This window comes from Ranitomeya variabilis, chromosome 3 (assembly GCF_051348905.1).
Source record: "Ranitomeya variabilis isolate aRanVar5 chromosome 3, aRanVar5.hap1, whole genome shotgun sequence".
NCBI classification, from domain to species: domain Eukaryota; kingdom Metazoa; phylum Chordata; class Amphibia; order Anura; family Dendrobatidae; genus Ranitomeya; species Ranitomeya variabilis.
The window spans coordinates 620,928,061-620,953,019 of record NC_135234.1 but is presented as its reverse complement, the minus strand read 5'-3'; the positions used below and the strand labels follow the sequence as shown (position 1 = coordinate 620,953,019).

The following is a 24,959-nucleotide window of genomic DNA, read 5'->3' as shown; positions in this document are numbered from 1 at the left end:
TTGTCTTGCGGGTACACTGCGTTTTATGTGTGGATTTTCCCCATAGAATTGCATTAGATGTTCAAAAGCCACAGGAAAGAATAAATAATGCACAAATGTTTATAGAGCAGTTCAGCTTTGGAAACTCTGTAAAACCGCATGGAATTCGCACATGACTGTATCAGTAAAGTTTTAGCAGGTTTATCACTACTTGGACAAGTGCTTCTCATTCCCCATGCTTGGCCCCCATAAAATAATGAAGCCTATACTCCCCTCCCATGCTGGCGCCATTCCCGTGGTGTTGACACTCTCTCACTGGAGGTCCCATGCTGTTGTTGTGACACGACTCAGGCGCAGAATTAGTGGTGGTGTCACTGTCTTCGCCTCCTGTCGAATTGAGCATGAAGAGCAAGTCCAAGATCAGCTACAGCCTGGACTACTTCATGTTCAGTAGATGCGAAAGCTGGGACAGTGATGCCACGTGTCACAACAACCGCACAGGAGCCCTGGGAGAGTGCATGCCAACACAGGAGGGGCGTATAAACTTTATTAGGCTACTTTCACACTAGCGTTTACCTGATCTGCGGCAGGCTGCGGACTTCCTCCATGAAGCCCCGCCCTCGGCCGCACCTCCGCCGCTAGCTCTGCCTACTTCTGCATGCGGCCCGCATGCGACCTCCGTACCTATCTTTAACATTAGGAACGCAGGTCGTGCGGCTGTATGCAGATGCTGCTGCATGCGTCGTTTTGACGATGCGGAAAAAAAAAATGCTACAGGCTGCGTCCTACACTGGTCGCCGCATCGTCAAAACGACGCATGCGGCAGCATCCGCATACAGCCGCACGACCTGCGTACCTAATGTTAAAGATAGGTACGGAGGTCGCATGCGGGCCGCATGCAGAAGTAGGCGGAGCTAGCGGCGGAGGGGCGGCCGAGGGCGGCGCTTCATGGAGGAAGTCCGCAGCCTGCCGCAGATCAGGTAAACGCTAGTGTGAAACTAGCCTTATTTTAATAGGTCCAAACATTTTGATTAGTGATGAGCGAATATACTCGTTACTCGAGATTTCCTGAGCTCGCTCAGGTGTCCTCTGAGTATTTGTAAGTACTCGGAGAATTAGCTTTTATTTCCGCAGCTGAATGATTTACATCTGTTAGCCAGCATAAGTACATGTGTGGATTCCCTAGCAACCAGGCAACCCCCACATGTACTTATGCTGGCTAACAGATGTAAATCATTCAGCTGCGGCGATGAAAACTAAATCTCTGAGCACTAAAAAAATACTCGGAGGACGCCCGAGCGTGCTCGGGAAATCGCGAGTAATGAGTATATTCACTCATCACTAATTTTGATCAAGAAGGGGTTGTCCTAGTAGTGAATTGTATGGGTTCTGATTTTTTTTTTTTTCATATATAAAAATGAATAGGCAAATTTCATCCAACTCACAGAAGAAACTAGTTTTATAACTTTGTTTGCTTTAATTTCATGATGCTTTCCAGGAGATATTAGGTCATCTTTTAACACATTTGCCACTCTGATCCAAATAAACCTGGATTATTTTCAACCCTTTATTTTTGACTACTACCATGTGGACCACATACTCTTCTTGTATTTGTCTGCAGATGTGATGTAGACCTCAGCTGTGCGAGTGCTGCCCAGAGCTCCATAAAACCTCTAATGCTAGACTTTGTATATTGCCGGGGTCACACTTGCGAGAAACTAGCACGAGTCTCTCACCTCAATACCTGACACTGCCGCCGGCACTTGGGACCGGAGTGTACACTGCATGTATTTCTATGTAGCTGAACGCTCCGGTCCCGAGTGCTGCTGTCGGGTATTGATGCGAGAGACTTGTGCGAGTTTCTCGCATTCCACTTGCAAGTGTGACCCCGGCCTAAAGCTAATGTTCTTCTGGTACCTTCTACTAGTCATATTGCTCATCCTGCCCCAAGCTACCCTATACCTTGCTTTTGGTGCTTCACACTTGGTGAACTTGCCCAAAGGTCAAAATGTGACTTTGTATCTACAGCGACTTCTGTGCTACTAAAAGGGTTAATACTCTGTGTGACATAGATGTGTGTGTGTCAGGGAGGCTGAGTGATTGCTCGGGTACTGTACCCTGGGGAAAGAAGGGATCCGGGGGCCACATGGGCTGATGGATGCCCAACGCTATTCTAGGATGATTTAAATAACTTTCAGCTCTCTCTCATACTTTAAATAAAATATCTTTATTGGATTTCCGGCATATAAAAGCAATGAACCATTGCTATTATATTCTGGAAGTCCAATAAAAAACTTTTATTCAAGGTATGACCGGATGCCGGCTATTTAAGAGTCTGTGCTGTAATTGCTGAAGGCAGCTCCATTAAATCCATGCACCAGGAATGAAGGAGCTGTGATGGCCAGGTACATTTGGTAGAAGGTGATCTGGCTCTTTACCAAAGTCTTTACAAGTAATATGTCATCAGAAAACCTGTTGTTTGTCAGATTTTTATGCAAAATGTGCTTTTGAGGACATTTTGGTAATGCTTTTCAATTTTCCATAGTTTAAAAAAAAAAAAAACAACCAAACAGAAATTGTGCAATTGTTCAGCCTGTCCACCAGCCCTTATACTAGACATGCATTTCATGTTCTCATTATAGAACTCAGGATTACAATTAGACACCGCAAAATCCACCATCTACAGTAGACAATGTCACAGCACACCTCCTCCTCTTTTCACAATCCCCTAAATATCAGCGCAAGCCTAGAAAGCTCCGCTGTAGAAGTTAAAGGGAACCTGTCATATAGGGTTAATCTGCAGGTAAATGGCTTTATAAGTGTCTGGCAGCCATACTGAAAATGTTCTTTATTCCTCCTGGCAGCCACCGGTTTCCAGTCATAGAGGAGGTGCCCACATTGGATTCAGTTACTGCCCATACTCTGTGAATGGCAGCTGTAAGCATGCCCAGTGACATGCATGACACTGGCTCTTTGTAACCCGATTTTACCTGCATATTAACCCTATATCTGCAGGAAAAATTGCGTTATCCGAGGTGACCGCACCCAAAAACAATAGTGAAATTGCGGGGTATTTTATTTATTTTTTTATATAGTTACACATATTTTACACATTCCTGTTTCAAAACTACAACTATGTGGATAGACAAAGTTGTTGTAGTTTTTGGAAGAGGAGAACAAATAAAAGGGCCAAAACAAAAATTAAATGTGTCCTTCAGGGATATCTATATGTAGTGATATGGCAAATTTAAAAATATAAATTTTAACATATGAAAACCTAATTTAAACAATAGATCAGTTTCCATTGGCACATTCCCTTTAAAGCAAAACTTTTCAGCAGGTTCTTGCTATTTTAATCTGTGAGCAGAATAACATTGGGCAAGAAAGCCTGATTAATAGAATGTGTGACTTACTGTGAGTTGTAGTTTCAATACAACCAGTGTTTTATCAGCAGAAGATTTTCACTACAGGACTAGGACTCAAGTGCAGGGCAGTCCAGGCAACCTGTGTAACCCGCCCCCACCACTGATTGGCAGCTTCCTGTGTACTCTGTACATTGTCAGCCACCTGCCAATTGAGTGTGGGTGGGGTTATACAGAGCTTCCCATTCTGACCACTGCTACAACAGAGAAAATAAGGATTCTATCAGAACTGCAGCAAGCAGCCCCATAAGTGACACATTCCTGAAATCAAGCGTCCTTACTAGTGATGAGCGAGTATACTCGTTGCTCGGGTTTTCCCCAGCACGCTCAGGTGGTCTCCGAGTATTATGACTGCTCGGAGGTTTAGTTTTCATCGCAGCAGCTCAATGATTTACAGCTACTAGCCAGGCTGAGTACATGTGGGGATTCCCTGGCAACCAGGCAACCCCCACATGTACTTAGGCTGGCTAGTAGCTGTAAATCATTCAGCTGCCGCGATGAAAACTAAATCTCCGAACACTAACAAATACTCGGAGGTCACCTGAGCGTGCTGAGGAAAACCCGGGCAACGAGTACACTCGCTCATCACTAGTCCTTACTACACTATATTTTGCTGTTCTCAGATTACGTAGCAAAAGCCTGCTGACAGATTCCCTTTAAGACTCCTCTAGAATGTTTTATTAAGTAATTTCTCAGCGCTTTTTCATTTGACAAGAGGTTTCAGATGTATATCCTTCCATCTGATAAATGGCTTCATAATAAGGACCCCTCGCCCTGGCTGGTAGATGTGGATTTGTTGAGTTATATGAATATACTAGCTGTACTACCCGGCTTCGCCCGGGTTAATGACTGCTGTTAGCAAAATAGAATGTGTTAACAAAAATTTATTCTGCACACAAAAACCACAAAACAAATAGATAGAAATGTAATTATTAAAAGGCAAAAACTAAGCTAATAGAAGCATTTCTTAACATATATTAGCTTTGTTATACTGAGAATGTCTTTGTTGCCTATATTAACCAATCAGAGCTCAGATTAATTAACTGTAGCAAAATAGAAGCTGAGCTGTGATTGGTTGCTATTGGCAGCCTGATAAATCCCCAGCCAACAGGAAGCCCTCCCCCCTGGCAGTATATATTAGCTCACACATACACATAATAGACAGGTCATGTGACTGACAGCTGCCGTATTTCCTATATGGTACATTTGTTGCTCTTGTAGTTTGTCTGCTTATTAATCAGATTTTTATTTTTGAAGGACAATACCAGACTTGTGTGTGTTTCAGGGCGAGTTTCATGTATCAAGTTGTGTGTGTTGAGTTGCGTGTGGCGACATGCATGTAGTGACTTTTGTGAGATGAGTTTTGTGTGGCGACATGCGTGTAGCAACATTTTGTGTGTCGAGTTGCATGTGACAGGTTAGTGTAGCAAGTTGTGTGCAGCAAGATTTGTGCATGGCAAGTTTTGCGCGTGGCGAGTTTTATGTGTGGTGCGTTTTGAGTATGTGCAAGTTTTGTGTGAGGCAACTTTTGCATGTGGTGCAACTTTTGTACATGTGGCAATTTTTCTGTGTGTGCAAGTTTTGCATGAGGTGAGTTTTCCATGAGGTGAGTTTTGCGTGTGGCGAGTTTTGCGTGAGCCTAGTTTTGCATATGGCGAGTTTTGCATGTAGCGAGTTTTGCGCGTGGCGAGTTTTGAGTGGTGACTTTTGTGTTTCGACTTTTATGTGGCGAGGTTGGTGTATGTGTGGTGAAATGTGCGCTGAGGGTCGTATATGTGTTCAAGCACGTGGTAGTGTGTGGTGCATTTTGTGTTTGTGTTCATATCCCCGTGTGTGGTGAGTATCCCATGTCGGGGCCCCACCTTAGCAACTGTACGGTATATACTCTTTGGCGCCATCGCTCTCATTCTTTAAGTCCCCATTGTTCACATCTGGCAGCTGTCAATTTTTCTCCAACACTTTTCCCTTCACTTTTTCCCCGTTATGTAGATAGGGGCAAAATTGTTTGGTGAATTGGAACGCGCGGGGTTAAAATTTCACCTCACAACATAGCCTATGACGCTCTCGGGGTCCAGATGTGTGACTGCAAAATTTTGTGGCTGTAGCTGTGACGGTGCAGATGCCAATCCCGGACATACATACATACATACATACATACATACATACATACACACACACACACACACACACACACACACACACACACACACACACACACACACACACACACACACACACACACACATACATACACACATTCAGCTTTATATATTAGATATACCTGTATGTAATCTCCTGTATATAGTATATACCTGTGTCATCTCACCTATATATAGTATATATCTGTGTGTCATCTCCTCCTGTATATACTATATACCTGTAGGTAATCTGCTCCTGTATATAGTATATACCTGTGTGTCATCTCCTCCTGTATATAGTATATACCTGTATGTCATCTCCTCCTGTATGTAGTATGTACCTGTATGTACCTGTGTCATCTCCTCCTCTATATAGTATATACCTGTGTGTCATCTCTCCTGTATATAGTATATATCTGTGTCATCTCCTCCTGTATATAGTATATACCTGTGTCATCTCCCCTGTAAATAGTATATACCTGTGTGTCATCTCCTCCTGTATATAGTATATATCTGTATGTCATCTCCTCCTGTATTAGCCCTCATTCACACGTTATTTGGTCAGTATTTTTACCTCAGTATTTGTAAGCTAAATTGGCAGCCTGATAAATCCCCAGCCAACAGGAAGCCCACCCCCCTGGCAGTATATATTAGCTCACACATACACATAATAGACTGGTCATGTGACTGACAGCTGCCGGATTCCTATATGGTACATTTGTTGCTCTTGTAGTTTTTCAGCTTATTAATCAGATTTTTATTTTTGAAGGATAATACCAGACTTGTGTGTGTTTTAGGGTGAGTTTCGTGTGTCAAGTTGTGTGTGTTGAGTTGCATGTGGCGACATGCATGTAGCGACTTTTGTGAGATGAGTTTTGTGTGGCGACATGCGTGTAGCAACTTTTTGTGTGTCGAGTTGCATGTGACAGGTTAGTGTAGCAAGTTGTGTGCAGCAAGTTTTGCGCATGGCGAGTTTTGCGCGTGGCGAGTTTTATGTGTGGTGCCTTTTGAGTATGTGCAAGTTTTGTGTGAGGCAACTTTTGCATGTGTTGCAACTTTTGTGCATGTGGCAATTTTTCTGCGTGTGCAAGTTTTGCGTGTGGCGAGTTTTCCATGAGGTGAGTTTTGCATGTGGAGAATTTTGCGCGTGGCGAGTTTTGAGCGGCGACTTTTGTGTTTCGACTTTTATGTGGCGAGGTTGGTGTATGTGTGGTGAAATGTGCGCTGAGGGTGGTATATGTGTTCGAGCACGTGGTAGTGTGTGGCGCATTTTGTGTGTGTGTTCATATCCCCGTGGTGTGGTGATTATCCCATGTTGGGGCCCCACCTTAGCAACTGTACAGTATATACTCTTTGGCCCCATCGCTGTCATTCTTTAAGTCCCCCTTGTTCACATCTGGCAGCTGTTAATTTGCCTCCAACACTTTTCCTTTCACTTTTTCCCCATTATGTAGATAGGGGCAAAATTGTTTGGTGAATTGGAAAGAGCGGGGTTAAAATTTCACCTCACAACATAGCTTTGACGCTCTCGGGGTCCAGACGTGTGACTGTGCAAAATTTTGTGCCTGTAGCTGCGACGCCTCCAACACTTTTCCTTTCACTTTTTTTCCCCATTATGTAGATAGGGGCAAAATTGTTTGGTGAATTGGAAAGCGCGGGGTTAAAATTTCACCTCACAACATAGCCTATGACGCTCTCGGGGTCCAGACGTGTGACTATGCAAAATTTTGTGGCTGTAGCTGCGACGGTTCAGATGCCAATCCCGGACATACATACATACATACATACATACACACATTCAGCTTTATATATTAGATGTGCTTTGTAGCTTTAGATTTCTATCATCTGTAAAGCTTCCTAGCTTTACTGCACAGATGACAGAAATAGCGATCTTGTGCTTGCTCTACAGCAGAGGTCCCCAACGTTTCTGACCTTGAGAGCCACATTCAGCTCCTGCCCCCCTCACAATAGTGGCAACCAAAGCCCCCATTACAGGAATAATGGTAACTAAAGCTTTTTCACAAAACTCAATCACCCCAAAGCAGTATACAAAGATCCAGGGATTCCTACAATACCCCCCATTAAGTATCCTCCTATAAAGTACTCCCAAGACACTGTCACATCCAGCTTCAAACATCTCCTCTGACAGGTGGTGTGATCTTGTCTCCAGCGTACCATACTTAACTCATCTCAAAACCCCTAAGAAGAGTATATGTGCATCAAGATCTGCTCTTCTGTGCAGGGCTGATCACAAAATTCACCATTTTCAGATGTGCTCTTCATACCTGTTTGCTAGAACTGGAGCTAATGCACCAAGCTGACAGACAGCCGCGAGCCATAGGTCATGGGACCGCGAGCCACAAGTCATGGGACCGCGAGCCACATGTGGCTCCCGAGCTCCAGGTTGGGGACCCCTGCTCTACAGAATAATTGCCAGAGCTCGGCCAACACACAAAGTGCATCATCAAAGCTGCATAACGTTTATAAAGTAATCACCGCAGCTCCGAGAAAGTAGAGTATTTTCATGAGACACATCCCTTAGGAAAATAAGAGAATATAGTGGTACTAGATGGTGGCCCGATTCTAACGCATCGGGTATTCTAGAGTAAGCATGTCCACGTAGTATATTGCCCATTTACGTAGTATATTGCCCAGTCACGTAGTATATTGCCCAGCGACGTAGTATATTGCCCAGCTACATAGTATACAGCACAGCGACGTAGGATATTGCGCAGAGCCACATAGTATATTGCACAGCTTTGTAGTATATTGCCCAGCTTTGTAGTATATTGCCCAGCCACGTAGTATATTGCCCAGCCACGTAGTATATTGCCCAGCCACGTAGTATATTGCCCAGCCACGTAGTATATTGCCCAGCCACGTAGTATATTGCCCAGCCACATAGTATATTGCCCAGTGATGTAGTATATTGCCCAGCCACGTAGTATATTGCCCAGCCACGTAGTATATTGCCCAGCCACGTAGTATATTGCCCAGCCACGTAGTATATTGCCCAGCCTTGTAGTATACAGCAGAGCCACGTAGGATATTGCCCAGTGACGTAGTATATTACCGAGGCACGTATAGGGCCAAAAAATAAAAAATAAACATACTCGCCTAACGATCCGAGGGCCCCTTGTTGTGTATCATACTCACCATTCTTGTCGCTGCTCCTCTGCGTCCCGCCTCTTCTCTTCCTGGGATCCTGTGCAGATGGTAGTGGTCGGCTTCAGGAAGATGGCCGCTGGATGCTGCGCGTGCGCAGATCGAGATCGCGGCGGCCATTTTCCTGAAGCCGAGTTCCATTGCAAGTGCCAGGGCTGGTGGGAGCAGGACCTATGAAGACGTCGCGGTCACATGACCGTGACGTCACGGCAGGTCCTTGCCGCACACCAGCCCTGGGTCGGGACCGCACCGCAAGCTGACGCTTGTAATGGAGCGGTCCGGGGAGCGTGGCGAGGAGCGAGAAAGGCGGCGGAGGGTGAGTATAGCAGGTTTTTTTAAATTTATTTATTATTTTTAACATTACATTTTGTACTATTGATGCCACATAGGCGGCGTCAATAGTACAAAGTTGGGGACACACAGGGTTAATAGCAGCGGTAACGGAGTGCGTTACCCGCGGCATAACGCGGTCCGTTACCGCCGGCATTAACCCTGTGTGAGCGGTGTATGCGGGCGCCGGCAGTGAGTGCGGGGAGTAAGCGGCCATTTTTTTCTGGACTGTGCGCGTCGCTGATTGGTCGCGGCAGCCATGACAGGCAGCTGCCGAGACCAATCAGCGAACGAATAACGGTGACAGACAGAAGGACAGACGGAAGTACCCTTAGACAATTATATATATATAGATTGTCTTTTTTCCTTTGAACATGAGAGATGTGGTGTATTAGTCCTGATGGCTTCTACGTGCTGTCATCTGTATGGAGATTTTGCTTTTTGCTGTTGCTCTTTGTGGATAGTGTGTTTTTGACACTAACAAGTTCATTCCCTATAATAATAGTGTTGTGTGTGTAAAGAATGCAGGAGTAAAGTAATCATGCAGAATTTTTCTTCCCTGTCCATAAAATACCATTTTAACCCCATTTTAACCCCACTTAGTACAGTTGTTTTTTTAATTTGAATTGATTCTTAACCATTCAGATTCAACAATTATTTTTGTAATCTAAATAGTGAGCCCTACATACAGTAGCTCAATGAGTACAGAAGAGAAGGGATGGCTTGCCTCCCTATACTGTATGAACAGTTGCGGTTAGTATTATTGGCACCTGTGAGTATGAAGAACACCATGTAAAATATAGTGAAATTTGCCAAGGGCGATGGCAGTATCCTGCGCTGCCAGATAAACGACAAGCCACAATAGGATATGGAATGTTGGTTTAATGTCAACACGTTTCAGAGCCACTCCGACTCCTTCAAAAGCTCATTGTGGGAATGTAGCCAAAATCCGGGTTACCCAATCTCCAATCCTCACCAAATTTGCTCCTGGCAATTTCACATACCATATCTTCAAGCTGGAGCATCTGCAATCTGTGCATTTTAATGCGCTTTTGGATTTTTTTTATTCATGTAAAATATGTGTTGCATATACAGTACTATGCAGGATTTTTCCACCATCTGCCTAAAACTTTTGCAAAGTAAGTCTACATTCCCTTGATGAGCTTCTGGTGCATGTTTGATACTGTGTGTATTTCTGATGCATCAAAAACGCAGCTTCTCACAGTTCCTGCAAAGTGGATTTACAGAAATATCCTGCCCGCTGTGCTTCTTTTTATCTCCACATAAACTGACCTGCAGTTCGTGGTTCAAATCCACAGCATGTCAATATTTCTTTCGGGTACGCTGAGTTTTCATGCAATTTCCCCATAGACTTGCATTAGGTGCAGAAATTCCACTGGTAAAAAACCGCACATTTTGTTCTTGGTACGTTTCTGTGGCAAAAAGTCATATAATTCGCACCTATAGTCTGTCAATAAAGTTTTGTTAAAACCAAATACCAGGAAGTATAAAAAACAAAGCATCTTTATTTAACCCCTTAATGACAGCCAATACGTCTTAACTGACCTGAGATATAAGAGAATACCATCCCCATACAGGTGACAATCCAGCAGCTGTCTGCTGTACACTATAGCTGACCACTTGCTGCATCAGCCATGATCAGTGTTTGCACCGTCCAAATCTGTTTAACCCCTTAGATACTGCTGTCAATAGTGACTACATCATTATAAATGGTTAACAGAGTGTGGGGGCTTCCTCTTTATCCAAATTGGTGCCCTCAGATCATGATTTTGTGGTCCTGATGTTTGCCATGGCAATTCACGTCCAAATAGCGGCCGTATAGTCTGACGGCTGTTGTAACCTGTTCAGAAGTTAGAGGCATTTAGGTGGTGAACATACACTTTTTCATTTCTGTCATACCACTTTGCATTAATTCCTGAAAAGCACCTGAAGGGTTAATAAACTACCTGACAGCAGTTTTCAATATGTCAGGGGGTGCTGTTTTTAAAATGGTATCACGTTTGGGGGTTTCCCAATATATGAGACCCCTAAAGTCACTTCAAACATGGATAAGTCCCTAAAAAAGATACATTTTGTAAATTTCCTTGAAAAAATGAAAAATTGCTGCTACGTTTTTAAACCTCCTAAAATGCTAACAAAATAAAAGAACATTTTACAAATGGTGCTGATGTAAAGCAGACATGAGGGAAATGTTGTTTATTAATGGTTTGCTGTGGTATGGCCATCTGGATTAGGCCGGGGTCACACTAGACCGTAATACGGACGAGTGCTATGCGATAAAAAAATCGCATAGCACTCGGCCCAATGTTAATCTATGGTGCAGCTCCCATCATCCGATATTTTCTCCACCGTATTCAGGATCCGAGTAAAATCGCAGCCTGCCGCGATTGTCAGCGTATCTCGGCCGAGACTCGCCAATGCAAGTCTATGGGTGCGAGAAAAAATCGGATTACACACGGACCATGCGTGTGCAATGCGAGAAATATGCACCGGTGTTAGAGAAAAGCCGGTAATTCAATTGCCGGCTTTTCATTTCTCCTTCCGAAACCCGACATGATATGAGACATGGTTTACATACAGTAAACCATCTCATATCCCTTTTTTTTTTTGCATATTCCACACTACTAATGTTAGTAGTGTGTATGTGCAAAATTTGGGCGCTATAGCTTGTAAAATAAAGGGTTAAATGGCTGAAAAAATTGGCGTGGGCTCCCGCGCAATTTTCTCCGCCAGAGTGGTAAAGCCAGTGACTGAGGGCAGATATTAATAGCCTAGAGAAGGTCCATGGTTATTGGCCCCCCTGGCTACAAACATCTGCCCCCAGCCACCCCAGAAAAGGCACATCTGGAAGATGTGCCTATTCTGGCACTTGGCCACTCTCTTCCCACTCCCGTGTAGCGGTGGGATATGGGGTAATGAAGGGTTAATGTCACCTTGCTATTGTAAGGTGACATTAAGCCAGATTAATAATGGAGAGGCGTCAATTATCACACCTATCCATTATTAATCCAATAGTACGAAATGGTTAATAAAACACACACACATTATTAAAAAGTATTTTAATTAAATAAAGACACAGGGTGTTGTAATATTTTATTAGACTTTTAATCCACCTGAAGACCCTCGTTCTGTAACAAAGGAAAAATAAAAAAACAACAATATCCCATACCTTCCGTTGCTCAGGTCAAGACCCACGAAGTAAATCCATCTGAAGGGGTTAAATCATTTTACAGCCAGGAGCTCTGCTAAAGCAGTGCTCGTGCCTGTAAACCCCCCGGGGAATGAATGGATTGCAGGGGAATGACCTGTAGTTACCTTGAGTCGCGGTGATGCGCCCCCTGCTGGATGTCCTCATATGAACTCAAGCGTGGGAAAAATTCCAAGGCTCCAGTTCATGAGGACATCCAGCAGGGGGCGCATCACCGCAACTCAAGGTAACTACAGGTCACCCTGCTTTCCATTCATTCCCGGGGGTTTTTACAGGCAGAAGCGGCTGCATTAACAGGCTTCTACTTGTAAAATTGGTTAACACTTTCAGATGGATTTACAACGTGGGACAGAACGACGGAAGGTATGGAATATTGTTGTTTGTTTTTTTGAAACTTTGTTTCAGGTGACAAGGGTCTTCAGGTGGATTAAGAGTCTAATAAAATATTACAACACCCTGTGTCTTTATTTAATTAAAATACTTTTTAATAATGTGTGTGTGTTTTATTAACCATTTCGTACTATTGGATTAATAATGGATAGGTGTGATAATTGACGCCTCTCCATTATTAATCTGGCTTAATGTCACCTTACAATAGCAAGGTGACATTAACCCTTCATTACCCCATATCCCACCGCTACACGGGAGTGGGAAGAGAGTGGCCAAGTGCCAGAATAGGCGCATCTTCCAGATGTGCCTTTTCTGGGGTGGCTGGGGGCAGATGTTTGTAGCCAGGGGGAGCAATAACCATGGACCCTCTCTAGGCTATTAATATCTGCCCTCAGTCACTGGCTTTACCACTCTGACGGAGAAAATTGCGTGGGAGCCCACACCAATTTTTTCCGCCATTTAACCCTAACCCTTAACATACACACTACTAACATTAGTAGTGTGGAATATGCAAAAAAAAAAGAGATATGAGATGGTTTACTGTATGTAACCATGTCTCATATCATGTCGGGTTTGGGAAGGAGAAATGAAAAGCCGGCAATTGAATTACCGGCTTTTCTCTAACACCGGTGCGTATTTCTCTAGTCACCTTCCACAACGGCATATGGAGGTTGTCTCTTTGCCCTAATGGGGAACAGGAAACACAGAGAGGTTAAAAGGACCTCCCACCTCCCACTTGCCAGTGTCTTTCCTGTTCCCCTTTGGGACAGGGAGAGGTTTTTTTCCATATGCTGTAGTGGCCGGCGGCTACAGTGTGTTTTTTCTTATGCGGGTTACCTGCTTAGCCGGGCAGCTGGTGTTGCTCTGTGCCTCCCCCTTATGCTGCTCCCGTCGTCCTGATGCCAGGTTCCTCGGGACCCCTTCCAGGCCTTCCTGCGCCCCCGCGAGGGTAAAGCAGGCCTGGATCCCCAGCCGGGATCCTCCTTGAGCTTCCCGGCTTCTTCCCCTCTATGCGGCTCGGCTCGGCGTTCCGGAAGTAACGTCAGCGGTCGCGCGCGTCACTTCCGTTTTTTTTGTATGTTCCCTGAAGCCGGTACTTCCAGGTTTCGCCGGCCGGCGTGTTCGGAGCAATGGTGTCCCACACATGGATACCGGAGGGGGAGGGGGAGATTCGGCCGCTGGAGGCAGGTGCTGGGAGCGCTCTCCATAAAAACCTGCTGAACCACCACTGAGGTAAGACCAAAAATCCTTCAGTATGGACGGTTCTTTATGCCCTGCATCTGCAGAGCCCAGCGCTGCCCCTGCTACTGTGAGTATGCAGGGACGGGATCCGGGAGGTAGTTCCCTTAGGGGGTTTAGCTCCTCACTCCTCTCTCCCTCTTTATTTCAGGGAGAAAGGTCTACCCCCAAAGCTAACTATAGGAAGAAGTGCCCGGTCTGTGCTGCTAAATTCCCTCCTAACTGGGATAAAAAGCTCTGTCAGCCTTGCACTGACAAGATAATTAAAGCGGAGCAACCATCACTACTAGATGAGATTCGCTCTCTTGTTAAACAGGAGGTACAATCTTCCTTGGCAGCTTTCACACCTCCACCTCCACCTCCGCCACCACACTCCCCAGCTAAGAAGAGAAAGATACAGGTCATTGAATCGGACTCTGATTCAGACCACTCTCAAACTTCATCTGTTGGCTGGGAAGATCCTGCATCCCCTAAGGCTGAGGTCAGGAAATACCTCTTTTCCTCAGAATATATCGAGGACCTAGTCTCTGCTGTACGTAACACGATGGGACTTGAAGAGGAACCTGTACCACAGTCCATACAGGATCATATGTTTGGTGGGCTCAGATCGGAGAAAAAGACAGGGTTCCCCGTTCACGCTAATGTGGTTAACATGATTGAGCAGGAATGGGAACTCCCTGAAAAGCGCCTTAGCATGTCTTCAGAGATGAAACATAGATTTCCTCTAGAGGGTGATTTTGTCAAACTCGACATTCCCAAAGTTGATGTGCAGGTAGCCAGAGTCGCCAAAAAAACGGCACTCCCCTTTGAGGACTCTTCGCAATTGAGAGATCCTATGGACAGGAAGATTGAGAGTCTCCTGAAGAAGTCTTGGGAATCCTCTACATCTGTCCTGAAGGCTAATATCGCCTCTACCTGCGTAGCCAGGGCCCTCTCCTGCTGGCTAGAAAAACTAGAGTCTCACATATCGCAGGGTACCGCTAGAGGTGAAATGTTGGATTCACTTCCTATACTGCTTAGAGCTACTGGGTTCCTGGCGGACGCTTCTCTGGAATCCGTTAGAGTCGCTGCCAGGTCTCTAGTACTCTCCAACTCTGCCAGACGGGCTCTCTGGCTCAAGCTATGGAGTGGCGATATCACCTCTAAAGCTATGCGCCATTCCATTTAAAGGAGACTATGTGTTTGGCCCAGCATTAGACGACATTCTTGACAAAGCAACTGACAAGAAAAAAGCGCTCCCGGAGCAAAAACAACCGAAAAAACGTTTTTTTCGTGCCCCAATGTCGCAGCCCTCCCAACCGCGGGGTAAAGGCAAAACCGGCAGGTGGAGCTATGCAAAAGGAAGAGGGAAAAATATTTTCGTCCCTCAACAACAGCAGCAGCAGCAGTCATCCCAACAGGATAAACAATGACTCCGACCCGGTGGGGGGAAGACTCTCAAGATATGTGAATCAGTGGGAAAACATCACCAAATCCCACTGGGTCCTCAATGTTATCAAACAGGGCCTTTTGATCGAGTTAATTTCTCCCCCCCCTCAGGGTCTAAAAATTACTTCCCTTCCGGCAAGACATCACAATTTGTTAACATTGGGTCTCAGAAATCTTCTGAGATCAAACGTGATCTTCCCGGTTCCTCAGTCAGAACAGGGTCTAGGACATTATTCCCGTTTATTTCTGGTACCCAAACCATCAGGGGAAGTTCGGATTATTATAAATTTAAAGGGTCTGAATCAATACGTGAAATATCGAAGATTCAAGATGGAGTCTGTAAAATCAGCCATCCCTTTAATAAATCAACACTCCTTTATGGCGACTATAGATCTAAAGGATGCATATTTCCACATTCCTATCCACCCGAGACACAGAAAATATCTCAGGTTTGCGATACAGGGAAATCACCAGGTGGAGCACTATCAGTTCGGAGTCCTCCCATTCGGCATTTCATCAGCCCCGAGGGTGTTCTCCAAAGTAATGGCAGAGGCAGTGTCCTTTATCCGGAGACAAGGGGTTTCTGTGGTGCCCTATCTGGACGATCTGCTGATAGTAGCTCCTGATATCCCATGTGTCAGCTACATTAGAGATATTGAAGTCTCTGGGTTGGATTCCGAACATGAAGAAATCTCAGCTTCAACCCTCAAAAACCAGGAAGTTTTTAGGAGTAGTTCTGGACTCGATAAAACAAATGTCCTTTCTTCCAGACGATCACAGACTACCATTAGTAGTAAAGATCAGGAAATACAAGGAGATGAGATCTCCTACACTCCGAGAGGGAATGTCGCTGTTAGGCTCCATGACAGCATGCATTCAGTCGGTGGCTTGGGCTCAAGCCCACTCAAGAATTCTCCAAACCCATGTCTTAGACAATTGGGATGGTCGTCCCAGCTCACTGACCAAAAGGATTCGCACACCAGGTCGGGTGAAAGCATCCTTAACATGGTGGATGAGATCGAGAAATCTTCTCAGAGGTGTGAGTTGGGTTCAGTCCCCAATAACTACAATCAAGACAGATGCCAGCAAGAGGGGCTGGGGAGCCGTGATAAATCAGGTTCCTTATCAGGGTCTTTGGGACCAGACAATCAGAGGGAGATCTTCGAATTTCCGGGAACTCAAAGCGGTGGAAGAAGCTCTCTTGGCAGCAGATCGTCAGATTTCTGGCCAACATGTTCTGATACACTCAGACAACATGACCACGGTGGCTCACATCAAACACCAGGGCAGTACAAAATTCGCCAGCTTAAAGAGGATCTCTGCTCGAATCTTTGCCTGGGCCGAAAATCACTTGCTTTCCCTGACGGCAACTCACCTGCAAGGTACTGCCAATATTCAGGCAGATTATCTGAGCCGGCGAGATATCCACCCGGGCGAATGGAGTCTGGATCCTCAAACGTTCAATCTTTTAGTAAGCAGGTGGGGTCTCCCGGATGTCGACCTCTTTGCCTCCCATCAAAATGCAAAAGTCGAAACATTTTTTTCCCTGAATCCAACAGGCAATCCCAGAGCAGTGGATGCTCTAGTTCAAGATTGGCATTTTCATCTAGCCTACGCATTCCCACCAATCCCAATCCTTGCAAAAGTGCTGCGGAAAATTCGGATGGAAGGGACTCCAACTATCCTGATTGCTCCATTTTGGCCCAAAAGAAGTTGGTTCAACTTGATCATCCAACTACAAGTGGACGGGCCAGTTATGTTACCCATAAAAGACAATCTCCTCTCTCAGGGGCCAGTTCTTCACTCGGACCCTCAGAAATGGAATTTAGCGGCGTGTTTTCTGAAGCCCAGGTATTGAAAGCAAAAGGGTTATCAATCCCTGTCATAGCCACCTTACAAAAATCCAGGAAGCCAGTAACAAACGCCATTTACAATAAAATCTGGAAAAAGTTTTCATCTTTTTGCCTACCTATCCTTCCAGACCCTCTCAGGCCGGATATACCTAGGATATTAGATTTCCTACAGAAAGGCTTGGAAATGGGCCTGAAACCTAGTACTCTGAAGGTCCAAATTTCTGCGCTCAGTTCTATGTTCGATCAAGATCTAGCAGGCCATCGCTGGATCAAAAGGTTCATGACCTCAGCAATCAGAATAATCCCTAGGCAACAAATCATAGTTCCTCCATGGGATCTTAACATCGTACTTCAAGGTCTTACGGGTCCACCCTTTGAACCTCTGTCTTCCTGTTCCCCACAAAACCTTGCTTACAAAACCGTTTTTTTGGTAGCTATAACTTCAGCCAGAAGAGTGGGTGAATTACAGGCCTTATCGATAAGAGAACCTTATTTCCTGGTTGGAGATGACTCAATAGTACTCCGTCTGGATCCTTCTTTCCTTCCAAAAGTGGTCTCTGAATTTCATCGTTCCCAAGAGATCGTTCTACCTACCTTTTGCAACAAACCTGCAAACTCAGAGGAAAGGAGATTTAACACTCTGGACGTTCGTCGTATCCTGCTTCATTACCTGGATCAAACTCGAGATCTTAGAATTGATCATAACCTTTTTGTCCATACTTCGGGGCAAAATAAAGGGAAGAAGGTAGCCAAAAATACCATTGCTACATGGATTAAAAAAGCCATAATAGAATCCTACCTTGCTCAAAATAAAATACCTCCGGTAGGGATCAAGGCCCACTCAACTAGATCTACGTCAGTTTCCTGGGCAGAAAGAGCAGGCGCATCTCCGGAGCAGATCTGCAGGGCAGCTACGTGGTCCTCACTCCATACCTTCTCTAAACATTATAGATTGGATGTGTTATCCAATAAGGATTTGGTCTTCGGCCGCAAGGTTCTTCAGGCCGTTGTCCCTCCCTAGTGCCAAATTAGTTGGTATTCCTCCATATGCCGTCGTGGAAGGTGACTAGAGAAAATAGAATTATTCTTACCGTTAATTCGGTTTCTAGGAACCTTCCACGACGGCGCTAATTCCCTCCCTCTATATATTCCTGGATTAATTCTGGGACTCAGAAGGTAAACCGGTGCTATGGTCTCAGTTGTAAGTCACTGGCAAGTGGGAGGTGGGAGGTCCTTTTAACCTCTCTGTGTTTCCTGTTCCCCATTAGGGCAAAGAGACAACCTCCATATGCCGTCGTGGAAGGTTCCTAGAAACCGAATTAACGGTAAGAATAATTCTATTTTCTCGCATTGCACACGCATGGTCCGTGTGTAATCCGATGTTTTCTCGCACCCACTTCTTTCAGCGTTTTTCACCCATTGAAAGCATTGGGTAGTGCAAAAATGCTACAAAATACGCAAGTGTCAGGCTTTGCTGCATTTTTGGTGCCAAAACCTGATGAAGATGAAGCAATTTTTTTTTTTTTTTTTTTATGCAGTAAACTTTATCAGCATCACAAAAGACTAATGTACCCTGACCAAAGGGCAGCACAAATGCTGCAAAAAACCCCTGCAACACTCAGCTTTTTTTTTTTACGTTGCTCCTTTGACTGCCAAGAAAGCAGTTTTAGCCTGCAAAAGAAAAACTCATCAAAAATGCAACAGGTGAACATAGCCTTAATAGTTTTTTTTTCTTCTATTGATTAACAAAATGGTGGAGTGGCACCAGACTAGTCTCATCAATCCCTGTAGTCCTCAGCTGGATCTTCTAACTACTTTTCTCAAATGCTGAAGCGTTTCAGAGAACAATATACCTGGCTACAAGTGTGCAGCCACGCTCAGATTCATGCTGCCCGCAGTTTGGGCACCGTAAATCGCATGACTGGTTCCCTTTTAAGGCCGGGGTCACACTTACCGTATGGAAAATCAGTCCGAGTCTCCCTGCCGAGAGTCACACAAGTGTCCTTCGTATGGTCATCCATGTGTAATGCGTTTGCAATGCGATGAGATTTTCTCGCCCCTATGTATCTGTATGACATGCGTATGGCTTTACATTGCTCACTGCTTTTCCCCATTGAATTTTATAGCTCAATGGGCTGAAATGAGGAAAATGTGTGCGTATTTCTCGCAAGTCACACTGATGGTCCGTTTGGTGTCCGAGTTTTTTTTCTCGCACCCATAGACTTGCATTGGCAAGACTCAGGCGATACACGCGTACAATCGCAGCATGCTGCTATTTTACACGCACGCTGAATACGCCCGAGGGAAAAAAAAACAGTGATGTGAGCTGCCCCACAGATTAACACTGGTTTGAGTGCTATGCGATGTTTTCTCGCATAGCACTCGTCCGTATTATACGCTAGTGCGACCCCAGTCTAAGGAAGAAAAATGGTTGAAGTCCTGATCTCAATCCAATTGAAAATCTTTGGAGAGTGCTGATTCCGCTATTGGGGGGGGAAGAGTCTGCAACATTCAAGAGCCTGAGAGAATTGCAGGGGAAGAAACTCGGATGGCTGGTGGCTCATTGTTTCCAAAGGTTGTACAGCAAAGTATTAGGACAGCTCTAACGGTATTAGGACCGCTCTAAGTGCCCTCCCCAAATCTTCAGTTGTCTCATTGGTAAAAGACCTCAACCCTGATTCTCCTTATAGCCTTAATAACAAAAAGCAACTGGAATAGTGAGAAGTCCAGAAGATGCTGCTTAGATTGTGATTTGTTGTTGGATAGTAAAAGGCTTTTTAAACTGGGTGAGTGCAATCGGCGAGAATTTATTGATTTAATCTTTAAAGAAGTTGTCCACTACTTGGACAACTTCTCATAACCTTCGCTTGCCCACACAAAAAAAAAATGAAGCTTATACTCTCCTACCGTGGTGGCGCCAGCAGTCGCTCTCCCTCAGGCTCTCGTGTGATGTTGTGACATGTGATGCTGACCTTGCCTTCAGACAAATTGAACCTATATGACCACAAATAGTATACAATATTAATACGCCTGGCCACAATCCGACTAGACTGTTTCCAATGGACTCAATGTAAGTGTATTGCACGAGGCCAGTCTAGTCGGATTCTGGCATACCGCATACTTGTGGTCATGCGACCGCCGTTCTCGGAGCTGACACCGGAGAATGCACACACTGCGTGACTGCAGACTTGTTTTATGAAGGAACAGATGATTGGCCTCGGGGAGACCAAAACATCCAACACCGCGGAGACACCATCACGTGTTTTTCAACGCAGTGATCCAGAACACTGCCCCCATCCCTTATGGGAAATATGCAAATGCATGTAGGATAGCTGCGGAGACACCATCACATGTTTCTCAACGCAAGCAGTGAATAGCCAGACCTTTCCCCGGGAAGGAACAACCACGGGAAGGGCAGCATCCAATAAAGGAAAACATCCAATACAGGAAAACCACCTATGCCAAGCATGGTATCCATCCACAGACAGCTGTTTCGGGGTGTTTGCCCCTCATCAGTGTGGAGTAGGAATCTAGGCACTGCACCTAATTGCCAGATTCCTACTCCACACTGATGAGGGGCAAACACCCCGAAACAGCTGTCTGTGGATGGATACCATGCTTGGCATAGGTGGTTTTCCTGTATTGGATGTTTTCCTTTATTGGATGCTGCCCTTCCCGTTGTTGTTCCTTCCCGGGGAAAGGTCTGTCTATTCACTGCTTGCGTTGAGAAACACGTGATGGTGTCTCCGCAGCTATCCTACATGCAGACTTGTTTTAGACTGGACAACCCTTTTAATGAAAATTAACTCCTCTGGGGCCAAATACTTTGATTACTGTCATCTTTGCATCAATGAGGCAAAATAAAAAATGTATTCCTTTCTGCAACCACTGTGCCGTCATGTGTCGTCCTGTTGAATATGAAACATTGGGTGACAGATCCGCTTTAAAGAGACACTGCTGTATTTTCTGATTCTTTATGTATTTGTAGGTGATAGTGAACAGCAGCTTAATGCATCTTTATAATTCCGTTTTTCTCTTTAGAATAGTAGAAATTGCGGCATGCCACTCATCCCACACGTCAGCAGCTAAATCTCAGGGTGGTCAGGTATTTATGTGGGGGCAGTGCCGAGGACAAGCTGTCATCGCCCCTCATCTCACCCACTTCTCTTGCACTGATGATGTGTTTGCCTGCTTCTCCACCCCCGCTATAATGTGGCGCCTCCTTTCTGTAGGTGAGAAATCTTTACATATTAGATGGCTTCATAGTTTAACAGAAAGGAAACAGACGCTGAATATCTGTACTGATCTGTTGCTTGTTCCTTAATGGAAAAGCCCGAGAAATATCATAAATAAATGAAGATGTTCAGTAGCTCCAGAAAATATTTGGTTTTAAACTGAAATTAAATAACTATATATATATTTTATTTTCCTTGAAGAGCCGGATGAACACCTGACAGTAGCAGAATCTCTGAAGAAGGAATTTGACAATCCAGAGACTTCAGATTTAAAGTTCTTGGTGGATGAGAAATACATTCATGTGCACAAAGTCCTTCTTCAGATTAGGTAAGAATGAGATGACGTTGTCAGTAGAGATGAGCGAACATTTCAATGTTCGGTTCGGATTACGTTCACCGAATCAGCAATATTCGTTGAATATTCGCTGAACATTACCGAATGCCATTCACGTCAATGGGAGGCAAAAACAAATGCATGCACAACACCTTATAACGGCCCCAGATGCTGCCAAAACACATCACATGAGGGACTGACACCAAGAAAGTGACCTCAATTCACCCACAGCATAAATTGTAGCATGGCACTAAAGCAGTCAGCCAGGCATGAGGTATCTGGGTTTGGGACAGCATTTACAGCTTTCAGTTGAACGTCACAGTAAGACGAGGTGGGTGAGGGATGAGTGTAGGGCCCCTTTGTTGGGAGCCCTAATACCAAATGCAATACCTCTACCTGCTTTTATTCTGAGCCACACTCAGGTGGCACAAATATCAGTTTTGTAGACTACCATTGTCAGAAAAATTTAAGGATAGTAACACTGGTAGTGGAGGTCTGACGGTCTCGGAGGCCTACTGCTACAGGCAGCACGCATGAAGGAGACCCAACCATGAGTGTTCACATTTCCAAAAAATTATTGGCAGACACCACAGAACTAGCATCATTTTCAGCACAGTAGAAATGGTATAAAAGAGACCAACAGTTCTTCCACTACACCCAAAGCAGCAGATGGACACCCAACCTGGAGTGTTCACATTTAAAGAAATGAGCGCCTTACACCACAGATGTGTCATCAATTTCACCACAGTAGAAATAGTCTAATAGGGACCCACAGGTTTTTCACTACACCCAATGCCCTACAAGATGTGTTCACATTTAAAGAAATGAGGGCCTTACAACGCAGAACTGGTATCAATTTCACCACAGTAGAAATAGTAAAATGTGAAAGGGTCCAAACCCTCCCTGATGGTATTGATATTTAGTTCTAGATACTCCTGCACCATACTCTCCATTTGTTCATCACGTGTAAGACTTGGACTCTTTTTTGTGCTGGTGCACGAGTTGGTCTAACAAAAAAGTGTCAAAGGACTCACCGAAATTGATTCATCCACTTCCACCACTGCTGCTGCTAATGTTTTGGTGTTAACGAATTGACTGCAGGAGGTTGGCTTGGGGAAAAGCTCTCTTAAGGTTGTGTAAAAGCGTGTTTCGCTACTCCAGCATTCGCGGGTCACTTTCTAGGGCGTGAATCATCTGGCAAAATTTGGTTTTATAATGTGGATCTTATAAAGTGGCAATCGAGTAGCCATCATTATTCCTAATCATAACTATACGGGGATCATGTTGCAGATAGTGCAGCAAGAAGGCACTAATGTGTCGGGCTCTACCAAGAGGTCCAAACCCATGCTGTGTTGGTGGCTGGGTAACAATGAGACTTGTTTTCTCCATCTTCACCACGAACAAAAGAGAGGGGCGGATTATCGTCGTCATCTGACAGTTGCTCGCCCATCACCTCTTCCTCCATTTGTTCCTCAGATCTTGCACCGTCTATAAGTTTGTTATCACCAGCCACCCTCGATCGCAGTAATCCACTTTTTCCCTTGGCACCTGCCTGTATGATGACAGTCTTGAACTTAGAGACAATGTTATCCCTTCCGCATCCTCCTCTGCTTCCTCCTCTTCTTCTGGGACCACCATCTCCTCCCGTAGGCTATTCAAAGTCTGCCCCAGCTAAGAGATGACCGGAATAGTGATGCTAATGACCGCGTCGTCAGCGCTAGCCATCTTAATAGCCATTTCTAAACTGTTCAGAAGGGTGTAGAGATCCTTAATCTGTGCCCACTTTGTAAACGTGATATGCGCTCATCCGTACTGCGTTGGCCCAGGCTATACGACATGACATACTGCATCAGGTCTGGTTTCTACTGCCACAGTTGCTGCAACATGTGCAGAGTGGAATTCCACAGTGTCGGCACATCACATGTCAACCTGTTAACTGTCATTGACATGGACCTCTGTATCGATGCAAGTCGATGAGCAGAGGGGTGCGAAATGTTAAATATAGAGGTTTGTCCTGCAAACCTTGGGGATTCCAAGACTTGTGGAGCAGCGCCTGTCCCCACAGCCACCAGAGTCACCCAGTGCCCTGGGTACATCAGCGAGATGTAACACCCTTGGCCATGCTTACTCGTCCAAGTGTCTGTGGTGAAATGCACCCTGGCAGAGATTTTGTGAAGAAACAGGTGATGTCTGCGACATGCTGGTGTAGCGCAGGCACAGCTTTCTTAGAAAAGTAATGGCGATTAGGCAATTGATGCTGGGGGACTGTGACGGCCATCAGCTTTCGGAAACTGTCTGTATCTAGCAGGCTTAAAGGCTGCATTTCTGTGGCTAACAAATTGGAGATGGTGGAGTTCAACCTCTTATCTTTGTCTTGCGTAGGAGGAAACAATGTTTTACATGACCAAAACTGAAGAACCATGGGCTGGCTGCAGTGCTGAGAGAGGGTGGAGTACAGTGAACCGGACACACTGCTGGACCGTGAGAGAGGTGCAGGCAGGTGTTACTGTGGATTGAGAAACTTGTAGTGTGCTCGTTCTGAGATCGGTCAAAAACAGCAGGCATGTCCGCTTCCATTATAGCTGAAGGCGGCCTCTCAGTCAGCATGAATGGAGCGGGTAAAGAACCCGATGTTTTGCGGTCAAAGCCCTCCATCTCAATAGTTGGAACGGTAACAGGAGGAGGAAGAAGCAGCAGATGCGATTGATGGGGCGGCTGATGGTTGTGGTCCGCTGGTCCACATTTTTGCGCAGTGGGATTCCCACAGTAAAGCATTTTGATTGTGCATATGAAGGTTCATACATGTAGTAGTCAAATTATGGCACTTTTTTTTACCTTGACTCTGTGTTTTTTTTTTTTTTTTGCAAATTTGGCAGATTACGTGAGTTGGCTCATCCTTTGCAGTGTCACAAAAGGCCCAGACTAAGCAACCCTTGCTACCCCTGTGAGCTGCAGACCCACCGACGCTGCTGGTCAGAGGCATAGTTGTGGCTGAGGATGCATCGCTCGTCGTGGCTGTCTCACTACGTGTCTGTGAAATACGGAGCAACATAACCTCCTTGTCTTCCTCCTCAGATGATTTACTGAGCTGTGTGCCTCTGTTCACACCAACTGGGATCTAACACATCATCATCCTCTGTGTTATAACATTCCTCGCCATTGGAGTCATCCTCCTCCTCTTCTTGCCCTGACAGTACAGTACAGTCAGTGTGAGCCT

The 24,959-nt window shown here is 45.1% G+C and overlaps 1 protein-coding gene across 8 annotated transcripts in view; it reads left to right on the top strand.

Moving 5' to 3' along the window:
* The window catches only part of RCBTB2 (RCC1 and BTB domain containing protein 2), a 127,788-nt gene that overhangs the window by 81,454 nt on the left and 21,375 nt on the right, over positions 1 to 24,959 (top strand). For all 8 annotated transcript variants that reach the window (XM_077297412.1, XM_077297406.1, XM_077297407.1 and 5 more), the window contains 2 exons: positions 21,215 to 21,405; positions 21,610 to 21,736. In XM_077297412.1, the coding sequence (XP_077153527.1) occupies positions 21,215 to 21,405; positions 21,610 to 21,736 (318 nt within the window). The remainder of the gene's footprint in view (positions 1 to 21,214; positions 21,406 to 21,609; positions 21,737 to 24,959) is intronic.